Here is a 15,978-nt window from a genome sequence, read left to right as displayed (position 1 = left end):
GTCTTTTTCGTCCAGATCCAGAGGAGAGAAGACATCGTAACTGTGAGTTGCACCAACAGCACACTGACACAGTCACACATAGGCACATAACCCCCCCAGATCACCCCCCAGCCCCCTGTCACAGTGTCACTGATTGCAGTGATCTTTTTTTTTCTGATCACTGCATTTAGTGTCATTTGTGACAGAAAAAAGTGTTAGGGCAGTTAGCTTTAGGCCCCTTTAGGTCCAGGGTAGCCCCCTACCCCCCCTAATAAAGGTTTAACCCCTTGATCACCGCCCTAGTTAACCCTTTCACCCCCCTATTGCCAGTGTCACTAAGCGATCGGTTTTCTGATCGCTGTATTAGTGTCACTGTTGCCGCTAGGTAGCTAGTTTTCTAGGTTTCTATAGCGTTAGGTACTCCCATAAATAAAGGTTTTAACCCCTGATTGCCCCTAGAGTTAACCCTTTCACCAGTGATCACCGTATAAGTCTGACTGGTGACGCAGGCTAGCCAGTTCGCTATTTAGTTATTTTAGGTTCGCCGCCAGGTTTTTAGAAAGCGTCAGGTACCCCCATATATTACCTAATAAAGGTTTTAACCCCTTGATTGCCCCCTAGTTAACCCTTTCACCAGTATTCACCGTATAAGTGTTAAGGTTGATGCTGGTTAGTTAGTTTGCTGTTTAAAGCATCCGGGCACCCGCCGTATATAACCCAATAAAGGTTTAACCCCCTGATCGGATGCCCGGCGGGTGATATCAATTAAATTTTAGCGCCAGTCAGGGTCTGCGTCGCCCCAGGCAGCGTTAGGTTAGTGCCAGTAACGCTTACACCCACTCGCAAAGCATACACCCCCCTTAGTGGTATAGTATCTGAACAGATCAATATCTGATCTGATCAGATCTATACTAGCCTACCCAGCAGTTTAGGGTTCCCAAAAACGCATTGTTAGCAGGATCAGCCCAGATACCCGCTAGCACCTGCATTTTGCCTCCCAGCCCAGCCCAACCCACCCAAGTGCAGTATCGATCGATCACTGTCACTTACAAAACACAACACACATAACTGCAGCGTTCGCAGAGACAGGCATGATCCCTGCGATCGCTAACAGTTTTTTTTGGAAGCGTTTTCTACGTTTGCTTTTCTACAGTCAGGTGCTTTTTTTACCTGTGAATCCTTACTATTGTACCACTAAATTTAGAGCCCAAAATGGCAAAGCGAATGTACAATAGTAAGCAGGCCTACGAGTTCATGAGCATGACAGATAGTGAAGAGGAGGAGTTCACGCATCTGTCAGATTCTGGCTCAGAATACGAACCCGTTTACAACAGCGGCTCCATGCAAGATAGCTCTGACGACGAAGTTGTGGTCCCTGCTAAGGCCAGGCATACCCGACCCCGTTCTGATGTTGTTGAGCAGCAAGAACCGCAGGACCCTTGCGTGGAGCAGAGAAGTACTAGCGCCGCAATTTCTTCTGGTGAACTGACAAGCACCTGCAGCCCAGTACACCCTGGTCATTCATCCAGCACTGCAGTATCACGTGGTGACGTAGCGAGTCCCATAAGTGCAGTTCACGCTGGAAAGGTGGCAAGAACAAGTAGTGTCCCGCTGCCACCAAGAAGAAGACAAAGACAGGCCCGTCGTGCCCATAGTGCCCTCCCTGCAGAATTCGCCTATCCTGATTGGGTCCCCACCACTTCTGCAGAACCCGTACTTCCCCCATTCACTGGCCAACCTGGTATTCAGGTGGATACAGTTGATTTTACGTCACTTGATTTTTATTCGCTGTATTTCACGGAAGATCTCTATGGATCTATTGTGGACCAGAGTCATTTATATGCTGGTACCTACATCGCCGCTAATCCCCAGTTTCTCCTTGCCAAAGAATGGAAACCACTTACGGTTTCCGAATTTAAGACCTTTCTGGGCCTTACCATCAGCATGGGCATACACCAATTTCCGTCGTTGCGGATGTATTGGTCCACACATCCAATTCACAATATGCCCATATTCTCTGCTCACATGGCCAGGAATGGATACGAGGCGATCCTGCGGTTCTTGCATTTCAGTGACAATGCACTTTGTTGTCCACGTGGAGCCTGAATTTGACCGGCTCTACAAAATTTGGCCCCTCATAAACCATTTCAGCGAACGTTATGCAGCCTTGTTTAATGCCCAGCAAGTTGTATGCATTGATGAGTCCCTGATTACATTTTCTGGCCGCTTGTCTTTCAAGCAGTACCTTCCCAGCAATCGTGCCAGATACGGGGTCAAGCTCTATAAGCTTCGTGACAGGGCAACAGGCTACACATGGAGCTTAAGAGTTTATGAGGGCAAAGATAGTCAGGTAGAGCCGGAAGGATGCCCAGATTACATGGGGAGCGCTGGCAAGATCGTGTGGGACGTGGTGTCACCCTTATTCGGAAAGGGGTACCACTTGTATGTGGACAATTATTACAGCAGCGTGCCACTTTTTAGTCACTTGTTTGATCGTCAGATTGGAGCATGTGGCACCGTGCGACCTAATCACCGGGACTTTCCCCAGCGGCTTGTAGATTCCCGTCTTAAGCTGGGGGCGAGAGCCTGCTGCAAGTGTAATAATTTGCTCGTTGTGAAGTGGTGGGACAATAAGAATGTTTTCGTTCTTACCACCCTTCATGCAGACACGACAGTACAAATTCGTACGGCGTCTGGTGTTGTGGAGAAACCCCTCGGTGTCCACGAATATAACCAAAATATGGTAGGGGTGGACCTCAACGACCAGTTGATGGCGCCGTATCATATTGCCCGTAAGGCGAGACGCTGGTACAAAAAAGTGTCTCTATATTTATTTCAATTGACTCTACTGAATGCCTTTGTCTTATACAAAGCTTCAGGATGGAATGGATCCTTCCTTGAATTCCAGGAGGAGATCATCACAGAACTCCTGTATCCAGGCGGTTCTACACCTCACCATCCCCTACCAAATGCAGTAAGCCGACTGCATGAGAGGCATTTTTCATATGCCCTCGAGAGTACCCCTACCCAACGAACCCCCCCAAAGAAGATGTCGTGTCTGTAGCAAGCCCGGATTTAGGCGTGACACCCGTTATTTTTGTCCCCAATGTCCTGCCGATCCTGGTCTTTGTATTGGTGAATGTTTTGAACGCTTCCACACACGAGTGAAGTATTAACGTAGGGTAAAACATTTCACAGGCTAGGCACACTTACACATGGTCTCCCAAGATGCCATCGCATTTTGAGAGACCCAAACCTGGAACCGAAAAGTTGAACAGTTACAGTTACAAAAAAAAAAGGTTAAAAAAAAAAAAAAAGTAAAAACACAAAAAAAATATAAAAAATAAATAAATAGTTGGCGTTTTATTGTTCTCTCCCTCTCTATTCTCTCTCTATTGTTCTGCTCTTTTTTACTGTATTCTATTCTGCAAAGTTTTATTGTTATGTTTTTTCATACTTGCTTTTCAGGTATGTAATTTACTTTACTGTTTTCAGGTATGCCATTCAGCTGTTGCGCGGACTTATTTATCTTGACAGCAACAGCGTTTGCTCCCACGATATATAAAGCTGTGACTCCAGTGCTGTAGGAGGTGATTTCACCACCACAGTTAAAAAAAGAGCATATATGCCGAAGCATGGGGGCATTAGGGGCGGAGGAGGGATTTTGCTCCTAATGCCGCGTATATACGGTCGACATTCCTACAGGGGGCTTGCCCGTGGAAAAGTCCGACCGTGTGTACGCAGCATAACTTTTTTGCGGGAGGATGCCCCCATGCTTCGGCATATATATATTTTAGGCACAGGTTGCGTTAAAAAATGTTTTATTTTTTACTATGTTTTTTTTTTGGTATTTTCTTTGCAGGTATGGTATGATCTTACTGTTATACTGTAATGTTACTTTGTTTTAATGTTAACCATAATTTGCTTAGCAGGTACGCCATTCAGTTGCAGCGCAGATTTATTTAGCGTGACAGCAACAGCGTTTGCTCCCACGATATATAAAGCCGCGACTCCAACGCCGTAGGAGGTGATTTCACCACCACAGTTAAAAAAAGAGCATATATGCCGAAGCATGGGGGCATTAGGGGCGGAGGAGCGATTTTGCTCCTAATGCCGCGTACATACGGTTGACATTCCTATGGAGGCTTTCCCGTGGAAAAGTCTGACCATGTGTACGTGGCATAACTTTTTTGCGGGAGGATGCCCCCATGCTTCGGCATATATAAATGGTGCATGTATGCCCATCATTAGAAGTGGGTGGATGAAGGGAGGTATTCTAATGGTGGGCATATCCACCGATCAATCTTTTTTTCGTTCAGCCAACAGGCTGCATGAAAAAAAAAAGATTACAATACATGTCCAACAAGAACCATCAACGTACTGGTATGTTGCTGGACTTTGAATGGCTATACCAGAATGATGCCTGCGGGTTTAGGTATCATCTTGGTATCATTCTTTTCAGCCAGCGGTCGGCTTTCATGTAAAAGCAGTCCTAGCGACTAATTAGCCTCTAGACTGCTTTTACATTCAGTGGGAGGGAATGTCCCCCCCCCCCCGGATATAAACAGCGACATTGGGAAATTGGGAAAGCATTTTATCACACACGATCTTGGTGTGGTCAGATGCTTTGAGGGCAGAGGAAAGATCTAGGGTCTAATAGACCCCATTTTTAAAAAAAAAGAGTACCTGTCACTAACTATTGCTATCATAAGGGATATTTACATTCCCTGAGATAACAATAAAAATGGTAAAAAATAAATAAAATGTAAGGAAAAGTTTACAAAAAAAAAAAAAGCTATATATATATATATATATATATATATATATATATATATATATATACATCCCTGACCCCCCCTGCTCTTGCGCAAAGGCGAACGCAAGCGTCGGTCTGGAGTCATATGTAAACAGCAATTGCACCATGCATGTGAGGTATCATCGCGAAGGGAAGATCGAGGGCAGTCATTTTAGCAGTAGACCTCGTCTGTAAATCTAATGTGGTAACCTGTAAAGGCTTTTAAAAATGTATGTAGTTTGTCGCCACTGCGCGTTTGTGCGCAATTTTAAAGTATGTCATGTTTGGTATCCATGTACTGGGCCTAAGATCATCTTTTTTATTTCATCAATAATTTGGGCAATATAGTGTGTTTTAGTGCTTTAAAATAAAAAAAAGTGTATTTTTTCCCAAAAAAATTCGTTTGAAAAATCGCTGCACAAATACTGTGTGGAAAAAAAAATGCAACACCCACCATTTTAATCTGTAGGGCCTTTGCTTTAAAAAAATATATAATGTTTGGGGGTTCAACTTAACTTTCTTGCAAAAAAAATGTTTTTATGTAAACAAACAGTGTCAGAAAGGGCTTTGTCTTCAAGTGGTTAGAAGAGTGGGTGATGTGTGACATAAGCTTCTAAATGTTGTGCATAAAATGCCAGGACTATTCAAAACCCCCCCCAAATGACCCCATTTTGGAAAGTAGACACCCCAAGCTATTTGCTGAGAGGCATCTCGAGTCCATGGAAAATTTAATATTTTGACCCAAGTTGCGCGAAAAATAACTTTTTTTGCACAAAGTTGTCACTAAATGATATATTGCTCAAACATGCCATGGGCATATATGGAATTACACCCCAAAATACATTCTGCTGCCTCTCCTGAGTACGGGGATACCACATGTGTGAGACTTTTTGGGAGCCTAGCCGCGTACGGGACCCCAAAAACCAATCACCGTCTTCAGGCTTTCTAAGGGTGTAAAATTTTGATTTCACTCCTCACTACCTATCACAGTTTCGAAGGCCATAAAATGCCAAAATAGCACAAAACCCCCCCAAATTACCCCATTTTGGAAAGTAGACACCCCAAGCTATTTGCTGAGAGGCATGTCGAGTCCATGAAATATTTTATATTTTGACACAAGTTGCGGGAATATGACAAACTGATTTTTTTTTTGCACAAAGTTGTCACTAAATGATATATTGCTCACACATGCCATGGTGATATGTGGAATTGCACCCCAAAATACATTCTGCTGCTTCTCCTGAGTACGGGAATACCACATGTGTGGGACTTTTTGTGAGCCTAGCCGCGTACGGGGCCCCGAAAACCGAGCACCGCCTTCAAGATTTCTAAGGGCATACATTTTTGATTTCACTCCTCACTACCTATCACTACCTATCACAGTTTTGGTATCCCCGTACTCAGGAGAAGCAGCAGAATGTATTTTGGGGTGTAATTCCACATATAACCATGGCATGTGTGAGCAATATATCATTTAGTGACAACGTTTTGTAATTTTTTATTTTTTTTGGTCATTATTCAATCACTTGGGGCAAAAAACTTAAATATTCCATGGACTCAACATGCCTCTCAGCAAATAGCTTGGGGTGTCTTCTTTCCAAAATGGGGTCATTTGGGGGGGTTGTGTGCCATCTTGGCATTTTATGGCCTTCAAAACTGTGATAGGTAGTGAGGAGTGAAATCAAAAATGTATGCCCTTAGAAATCTTGAAGGCGGTGCTTGGTTTTCGGGGTCCTGTATGCGGCTAGGCTCCCAAAAAGTCCCACACATGTGGTATCCCCGTACTCAGGAGAAGCAGCAGAATGTATTTTGGGGTGCAATTCCACATATAACCATGGCATGTGTGAGCAATATATCATTTAGTGACAACTTTTTGTAATTTTTTTTTGTCATTATTCAATCACTTAGGACAAAAAAAAAAAATATTCAATGGACTCAACATGCCTCTCAGCAGTTTCCTTGGGGTGTCTACTTTCCAAAATGGGGTAATTTGGGGGGGGTTTTGTACTGCCCTGCCGTTTTAGCACCTCAAGAAATGAGATTGGCAGTCATAAATTAAAAGCTGTGTAAATTCCAGAAAATGTACCCTAGTTTGTAGACGCTATAACTTTTGCTCAAACCAATAAATATACGCTTATTGACATTTTTTTTACTAAAGACATGTGGCTGAATATATTTTGGCCTAAATGTATGACTAAAAATGAGTTTTAGTTTTTTTGTATAACAAAAAGTAGAAAATATAATTTTTTTTCTAAATTTTTGGTCTTTTTCCGTTTATATCGCAAAAAATTTAAATAGCAGAGGCAATCAAATACCATCAAAAGAAAGCTCAATTTGTGGGAAAAAAAGAACGCACATTTCGTTTGGGTACAACATTGCATGACCGTGCAATTACCAGTTAAAGCAGCGCAGTGCCAAATTGTAAAAACACCTCCGGTCTTTAAGCTGACAAATGGTCCGGGGCTGAAGTAGTTAAACATGGTCACTGGGGTCAAATAGCCCAGTTAAACATAGTCACTCTAGACATAACTAGAACTAGATGGACTTGTGTCTTTTTTTAAACCTGACTAATGTAATTTGTATTATTTGTGTATTTTTCTTTTCTTTTTGCCATTTGTTGTACATTGAAGACACAAATAGTTCCTGCTATCACTTTAGTATACATACTTGTCTTTCAGTTTGTGCCCTGCTGGACTATAAGGTGTATTTCCATTCACCAGCAATTACTCGAGGAGAGATCTTCTGAACTATTTGCTGTTGCACAAGCCAGTATAAATGAAGGTAGGCCTTTTTTTTTTTTATTGTCAACTACATATATAATGAAAAGTGATATCTTAATAATATAGTACAAGAGACTGGCTGGATCTTCACAGACCTTGGGTTATAGGCTGTAACTTTAGGTGATTGGACATTGGCAAAGCTTTTTAACATGCTTCCCTTGAGCATGCAGCTTTAACGCTCCTCCACTTTTTTTTACCAGTTGCCTTGTAGGTGGTGCACCTCTTCTCCCTTATGGGGATGTTTCTATGCTTAACTAGTTTAACGTAGTCTTACCTATTTACTTTGAAATCTTCAATAAACTCTTCATTGCATTTTACTGTAACAATGAAAGCAGTGCATCTTGATCTGTGCAACCTTAGTAATTACCTGGGAACCATATGGTATGGTTCCCAACCCCAGCATGGAACCATAACAAACCATGGACAAAACAGGAATACTTGGCCTTTAAAGACATTCAAAATGCCTATCTCCATATTCCCATTTATCCTTTGCATCAGCGATTTTTGCTTTTATAAAACAAATCCTCTGATTTGTCACACTGCAGTATGGCCTATCCTCTGCACCCAGTGTATTCACAAAGGTGATTGTCCCTATACTCATCATCTTAAGAATTCAGGGTATCCAGGTTATTGCATAGCTAGATCTACTTCTGAAGAATTAATCAACTCACAACTGTCTCCAAATGATTATCCAGATTCATCAGGCTATAAGTTGGGTAATCAACGCCCAAAAAGTCTGTACTTCAGCCTTCCCTTCGTCTGAAATACCTAGACCTCATTTTTGACATGGCATAGGCAAAAGTTCCCATCTATGATGCTATGCTTGAACCTTAAAGTGACACTAAACCTTTGTTTACCACTGTGCAGTTCGTTTTGCACAGTGTGGCCCCCGATCATCGTCTTCTGGGGTCCCCCGGCGGCGTTCGCGGCTCCTCGCATTAGTAAACCTCCTGGGAGGAGCATTCTCCTGGGGGGGTTACCATGCGGGCGCGCTCCAGAGTCTAGCATTTACGTCTATAGACACAAAATACCGGGCTTGGACCTGTCCCCCTGGCACCCACGTTATTGGATTTGATTGCCAGCAGCGGGAGCCAATGGCTGTGCTGCTATCAATCTATCCAATCAAGAGCCGACAACCCCGGGCAGAGAGGAAGAGCGTGTCTCAGCCGGGGGTGCATTAAGGTAAAAAAACATGAGGGTTTACAACCCCTTTAAGATCCAAGAGACATCCTTCAGTAAGATTCTTCAAGAGAGTTCTAGGCCTCATGGTTGCCTCTTTCGAGGCTATTCCTTTCGCTCATTTCCACTTAAGCAACTCTACATTATGCCTGCCAGGAACAAACACACTACACATCTCAAGTTCTCTATGCTTCTCTACAGTCAACTCTACAGAACTCCCTAACTTGATGAATTGTCAATCCAACTGTGGAAATAGGATAGTCCTTTCTGCCAGTTTCATGGAAGGTGATAGCAGATGCCAGCCTCACAGGCTAGGGGGGATTGTTTCATTCTCTCAGTTCAGGGAACCTAGTCTCCTAAATAAGCAATGCTCCCCCATCCAACATTTTAGAACTCAGAGCAATAAAATTTACCCTGAACCACTTCAACCCATTTCTCCAAGGACACCCTATCGCGGTCCAAATTCTATATTCCATATTCCTGCATGGTTTAGGAGATATTTGCAAAAAAGATGGGCACCGATGTCTACTGCGCAGTCGCACTGTGGAAACCTTTAGAAATGGTGAGTGTGCCATGACTGGCGGCTCCTGGCTCATCGCCGGAGCTGCGATACCCGGAAGTCACTCTGGGAGAGATGGCGGGGATGGAGGAGGGGTCTTCGATCTCAGGTAAGTAATTCATAATGAGCTAGTATGCTGTGGGGAAATAGACGCATTAGTGCTGCCAGCATTGCTGCAGAGGTTGAAGAATGGGGGGTCAGCCTGTCAGTGCTCAGACCATACGTCACACACTGCATCAAATTGGTCTGCATGGCCGTCGTCCCAGAAGGAAGCCTCTTCTAAAGATGATGCACAAGAAAGCCTGCAAACAGTTTGCTGAAGACCAGCATTACTGGAACCATGTCCTGTGGTCTGATGAGACCAAGATAAACGTATTTGGTTCAGATGGTGTCAAGCGTGTGTGAAGGCAACCAGTTGAGAAATACGACGACTAGTGTGTCTTGCCTAAAGTCAAGCATTGTGGTGGGAGTGTCATGGTCTGGGGCTGCATGAGTGCTTTCGGCACTGGGGAGCTACAGTACATTGAGGGAAACATGAATGCCAACATGTACTGTGACATACTGAAGCAGAGCATGATCCCCTCCCTTCGGAGACTGGGCCGCAGGGCAGTTTACCAAAATAACAACCCCAAACCTCCAAGATGACCACTGCCTTGCTGCAGAAGCTGCGGGTTAAGTTGATGGACTGGCCAAGTATGTCTCCAGACCTAAACCCTATTGAGCATCTGTGGGGCATCCTCAAACGGAAGGTGGAGGAGCGCAAGGTCTCTAACATCAACCAGCTCCGTGATGTTGTCATGGAGGAGTGGAAGAGGACTCCAGTGGCAACCTGTGAAGCTCTGGTGAACTCTATGCTCAAGAGGGTTAAGGCAGTGCTGGAAAATAATGGTGGCCACACAAAATATTTAAGGTTGGCCCCAATTTGGAAATTTTCACTTAGGGGTGTACTCGCTTTGGTTGCCAACGGTTTAAACATTAATGGCTGTGTGTTGAGTAATTTTGACAGCAAATTTACTGCACACTGTTATACAAGCTGTACGCTCACTACATTGTAGCAAAGTGTAATTTCTTCAGGGTTGTCGCATGAAAAGATATAATATTTACAAAAATGTAAGGGGTGTATTCACTTTTGTGAGATACTGTAGGTGGTGCATAACCCAGGGAGATTTCTAGCCTGCTTTGTGTCCTGTAATGTACTCCAAGAAATTATTATTTAAAGTGGTTGTAAACCCTTACAGACCACTTTTACCTACAGGTAAGCCTAGATTAAGGCTTACCTGTAGGTACAAGAAATATCTCCTAAACCTACACGTTTTAAGAGATATTTGCAGAAAAGACTGCATCAATGTCTACGGCGCATGTGCGCTGTAGACAACGGCACAGGCGCACTGAGGGTGCCATTAGTGAAGGCGATCGTGCTGTCACTGACGGCTCCCGCACGGATGCGCGGGAGTGACCTCATCGCGGCTCCGGCCAATCACAGCAATACCCGGAAGTCACTCTGGGAGTAATGGTGGCGACGGAGGAGGCTAACGAGGGCCGCTGTGGGGACTTTGATCTCAGGTAAGTAATGAGCTATACATATGAGCTCATTATGCCTTTGTCTTGCAGGGTTTTTTTTTTTCAGGAGGCTTTACTTTCTCTTTAAAAAGAGTAAATACATTTGATTAATAATAAATGGCTTCAGTGAAACACTAACCATGGGTGAAAGAAGTTTTTGTGTTATTATTCATATTCTCTGAAAAATGGCCAAGAAATCATAAATTCTGCCAGGGTATGTAAACTTATGAGCACAACTGTATGTTTTATGGTTTTTACCTCCTGCTTGAAATCAGTTGAAATGTTAACGCACATGTGTATCCTTTAGTTATAAAGAATCATGCAGGAAGTAAGAAGGCATTTTATTTCCCCACTCTAATCTTTGTTCCAGGGTAAAATAGAGATGTGAAAGTCAAAATAATAAAATAGAATGTTAAGTAGTAGAGGTGGGTATAGGTAGCAGTGTGTGCATTTGAATGTAAAAATCTTCCTTGAATTGGTAATAAAATAATTTTTTTTTACCCGGACTTCAGCATCATGGCCAATAGAGTACCAAATTAATTGGGTTTTTAGATGGCAGGAGGAAAATGCAGTTAAAATGCTGTCATAAATACAACTTACTCATGCATGTATGGTATTTAGGGGCTACCCCTTTGTCATCTACCAGCCCTGCATGAACACTAGGGAATAGACTTGAAGTCTATTTATGTTGCGTGGTGACCTTGGTCTGCAGTGAAAAGTAACATCTTTGAACAAGGCTAAAATGACAGCGGTGACTAGCACATGTGCAGTTGCGTCAAATACATATGTGCTACAGGGGCCTCCATTATGGCTGAGCCCAAAAACACATCGGCAGAAATGTGTTTTTGCATTAGATACATCTGCAGAACTGCACCCAATGCGAAAACACGTTTCTGCAGTCTCTGCCAGTGCACTACATTTGTACATTAAGCATACTTGTGTACTTGTTGCTGCAACACCAACACATACTTGTGCACTTTCTGCCACAGCACTGACACGCACTTTGGCACTTGCTGTCACAGCACAAACACTTCTGCACTTGTTGCCACAGCACCAGCACACAGTTCTGCACTGGCACTGGCCACAACTGCACCAACATGCACTTGTGCATTTTAACAATAGCACCAATGTATACTGCACCCTTGCCATCATTCCAATGATATGTTCTCAACATTGTATTCAACTCTTATCCCCCCCCCCCACACCCTTCCTTCGATCTCTCCCTCTCCTTCGCACCTCTCCTTCACTCGCCACTGGACTTATGGACTCCTTTACCATTGTACCCTTTTGTATTCAACTTGCCTGTTCTATGAATGGACACATTTTTGCTAGTGTGGACATGTACAGTATATATGAGAAGGTGGCATGCTCAAAACTGTTGCATTAAAGCTGTATGGAAATATTTGTTGTTTTGGAATACAAGTAAACCTACCGTATTTATCGCGGTATAACGCGCTCCCGCGTATACCGCGCACCCCTAAAGTGGCCCCCAATCCTGTGAAAAAAAAGTTTTTTTGTTTTTTTGTACTTACAGTTTTGGTGTCTTGCGCGGCGGCCTCGTCGGGTCCGGCGTCCTTCTGCGGCTTCGGGTGTCCTCTTCGGCGGGTCCGTCTTCGGCGGGTCCGGCGTCCGTCTTCGGCGGGTCCGGCGTCCGTCTTCGGCGGGTCCGGCGTCCGTCTTCGGCGGGTCCGGCGTCCGTCTTCGGCGGGTCCGGCGTCCGTCTTCGGCGGGTCCGGCGTTCGTCTTCGGCGGGTCCGGCGTCCGTCTTCGGCGGGTCGGGTGTCCGTCTTCGGCGGGTCGGGTGTCCGTCTTCGGCGGGTCGGGTGTCCTCTTTGGCGGGCCGGGTGTCCTCTTTGGCGGGCCGGGTGTCCTCTTCGGCGGGACGGGTGTCCTCTTCGGCGGGTCCGGCGTCCTTCTGCGGCGTCCTCCCCGCTCGTTTCCCGCCACGAGTTTGAATACTGCGCCGGCATATATCGAGCGCAGTACACTTTTGTGTATCTTCGGGCAGGCTCGTCAACTGTCGCGCTGACGTCCTGTGCGCTCAGGACGTCGGTGCGAGAGGCGCCGAGACTGCCCGAAGATACACGAGTGTACTGCGCTCGGTATATGCCGGCGCAGTATTCAAACTCGTGGTGGGAAAGCGGGTATCGGCGTATATCGCGCACCCACGATTTTGCCCTGATTTTCAGGGCAAAATAGTGCGTGGTATACGCCGATAAATACGGTAATTGCAAACTATGAATATTGTATCCATTTTCCTTTCTGTATAGATTGGGGCGGATGAGATAGGAGCCCGCTTGTTGCGTATATTCACATTGCAGATCAAGTGTAGCTGATCCCAAGTTAAAAAACAAAAACAAAGGATAAATATATCTATCTATAGATGGATAGATATAGATCTATCTCTATATGTTTATTTTCCTTTCAGCTATTGAGAGTTTGCTCTTACATATTCTCTCTTCCTACTCACCTTAACCGCTGTGTGCGTCTTCATTGCATTCCTAATCAAGCCATTCTCTTCTTTTTTTTTTGCTTCTCTTTCCCGGACATCGTATTAGCTGTTTGTTACATTTATATATTGTTCGCTCTTCCCACATGCTCTTCACATCCCTGTTTTATTTTAATTTTCCATTCATCTTCTCTGCTAGTTCTCTGGTACATCTTCATTATTTTTCCATCTCCCAAGCTCTCCCTACTTTACCTATTAATCACTGGCCTTTAGATTTCATAACATTTGGAGATCTTTGCATGTATCCTGAAAGCTAGTAAATAATGAGCTTAACCTTATGTTGGAACTCCATATACTCTTACATCTTCGAGATTGGACCCAAATATTTTATTCTTCATCTTTTAAAGACATGATCAATCTTGACAGGCTTTTTCAATCTCTATTTAAGATCCATTACAATTTTCCCTTAATCATTATTCCCTTTTCTAACATTTTGCTCATACACCATGTGCTTTGTATTCCAATCTGTGCATCAGTATCACAGCTATGTTACAGACATGCAAGGACATTTAAATAGACCTTCTCTCTGTATTAAATTGGCGTATACACATCAGTTATATTCATGTTATAAAATGTACTCTGTATTTTTATAGTACATATGCTATGGAATACTGGTTCCAATACAGTGACAAAACAATTTCCAAATATCACTAAGAATACATTAAACTACAAAGCCATGTGCTTCATGTATTGCAAATAAAAAAAAGTGGGCATGGCTTCTTCTTGCCATACTTTTACCAATCCATGTCATTATCTTTGCAGTCAGTATATACCAGGGGTCCTCAAACTATGGCCCTCCAGTTGTTCAGGGACTGCAATTCCCATCATGCTCAGTCATGTCTGTGAATGTCAGAGTTTTGCAATGCCTCATGGTATTTGTAGTTCTGCAACAGCTGGAGGGCCATAGTTTGAAGATCCCTGGTATATACACCATTATTCTAAAATCTAGAGGTTTCTTCTGCATATCTGTGTCATTTAACCGCTTCCAGACCGCCGCATGTACATATACGCCGGCAGAATGGCACGTAAAGGGCACATTGGCGTACCTGTACGTCCCTGCCTAGACGTGGGTCGGGGGTCCAATCGGGATCCCCCCCCCGCGCTACATGCGGCGGTCGGATTCTCGCGGGCAGCGATCCGGGACGCGATCGCTCCCCGGAGCTGAAGAACGGGGAGAGCCGTATGTAAACACGGCTTCCCCGTGCTTCACTGTGGCGGCGCATCGATCGAGTGATCCCTTTTATAGGGAGACTCGATCGATGACGTCAGTCCTACAGCCACACCCCCCTACAGTTGTAAACACACACTAGGTGAACACTAACTCCTACAGCGCCCCCTGTGGTTAACTCCCAAACTGCAACTGTCATTTTCACAATAAACAATGCAATTTAAATGCATTTTTTGCTGTGAAAATGACAATAGTCCCAAAAATGTGTAAAAATTGTCCGAAGTGTCCGCCATAATGTTGCGGTCACGAAAAAAAAAACGCTGATCGCCGCCATTAGTAGTAAAAAAAATATTTTTTATAAAAATGCAATAAAACTATCCCCTATTTTGTAAACGCTATACATTTTGCGCAAACCAATCGATAAACGCTTATTGCGATTTTTTTTTACCAAAAATAGGTAGAAGAATACGTATCGGCCTAAACTGAGAAAAAAAAAATTATATATGTTTTTGAGGGATATTTATTTTAGCAAAAAGTAAAAAATATTGATTTTTTTTCAAAATTTTTGCTCTATTTTTGTTTATAGCGCAAAAAATTTAAACCGCAGAGGTGATCAAATACCACCAAAAGAAAGCTCTATTTGTGGGGAAAAAAGGACGCCAATTTTGTTTGGGAGCCACGTCGCAAGCCCGCGCAATTGTCTGTTAAAGCGACGCAGTGCCGAATTGTAAAAACCCCTTGGGTCATTTAGCAGCATATTGGTCCGGTCCTTAAGTGGTTAAAGTTCTCTCTAGTATCACATTTTTCTTCCCACTCAGTCCCTCACTGTTGCATCTATTTTTCAAGGCTGCTGTGAAGTTTTTATAGCAATTTTGATCTATTGGTGGTGTTGACCCAGTGAGCAATTCTTACCTCTTTGGGATACTTTTGGTTAGGTTTTTTCCTTTCTTAGGCTATTGGTGAGGAAAGTGGGGGTGGGGGTGCGTCCAGGCTTGAACATTTCTAACAAATACCCTCTCCCAGCTCTTTGTCCTGAATTGCTACTTCGTCTAACCCCTTCCATTTGAGCTATGTGGTTTAAGTGGTCCTACCAGCATAGTTTACTGAGTTAAAATGAGACATACAAATCCCCCTGCTACTAGTAATCTGCAGGTTCTGTGGAGGCTTTTTGTAGTTGATGCTAATGCAGCAATGCCATGTCCATGTTGATTAGAAATATCTGAACTTATGCTGCTGTCATATGCATACCTTCCAAGCGCCCTGTGCATATATATTGGTGACGTGTGCACTTTTGTGTGAAAATGCTATTGTTTATATGCATGAATTTCTATGTGCATGCATACAGAATAGAATTCGAAATAATAACTTTTTCAAAAGGTCACTAGAAATGACAGCAAATAAAATTGTTCTTTAGTAATGGCTCTCTAGAAAACTTTAAGAAACCAAAAT

The 15,978-nt window shown here is 43.6% G+C and overlaps 1 protein-coding gene across 2 annotated transcripts in view; it reads left to right on the top strand.

Annotated features, from left to right (window-relative positions):
• Positions 1-15,978, top strand: part of TTC27 (tetratricopeptide repeat domain 27) — a 502,742-nt gene that overhangs the window by 92,022 nt on the left and 394,742 nt on the right. For both annotated transcript variants that reach the window (XM_040350814.1, XM_040350813.1), the window contains exon 6: positions 7,453-7,555. In XM_040350814.1, coding sequence (XP_040206748.1) covers positions 7,453-7,555 — 103 coding nt within the window. The remainder of the gene's footprint in view (positions 1-7,452; positions 7,556-15,978) is intronic.

This window comes from Rana temporaria, chromosome 4, assembly GCF_905171775.1.
Source record: "Rana temporaria chromosome 4, aRanTem1.1, whole genome shotgun sequence".
Lineage (NCBI taxonomy): Eukaryota > Metazoa > Chordata > Amphibia > Anura > Ranidae > Rana > Rana temporaria.
This window is presented reverse-complemented; position numbering and strand designations above follow the sequence as displayed.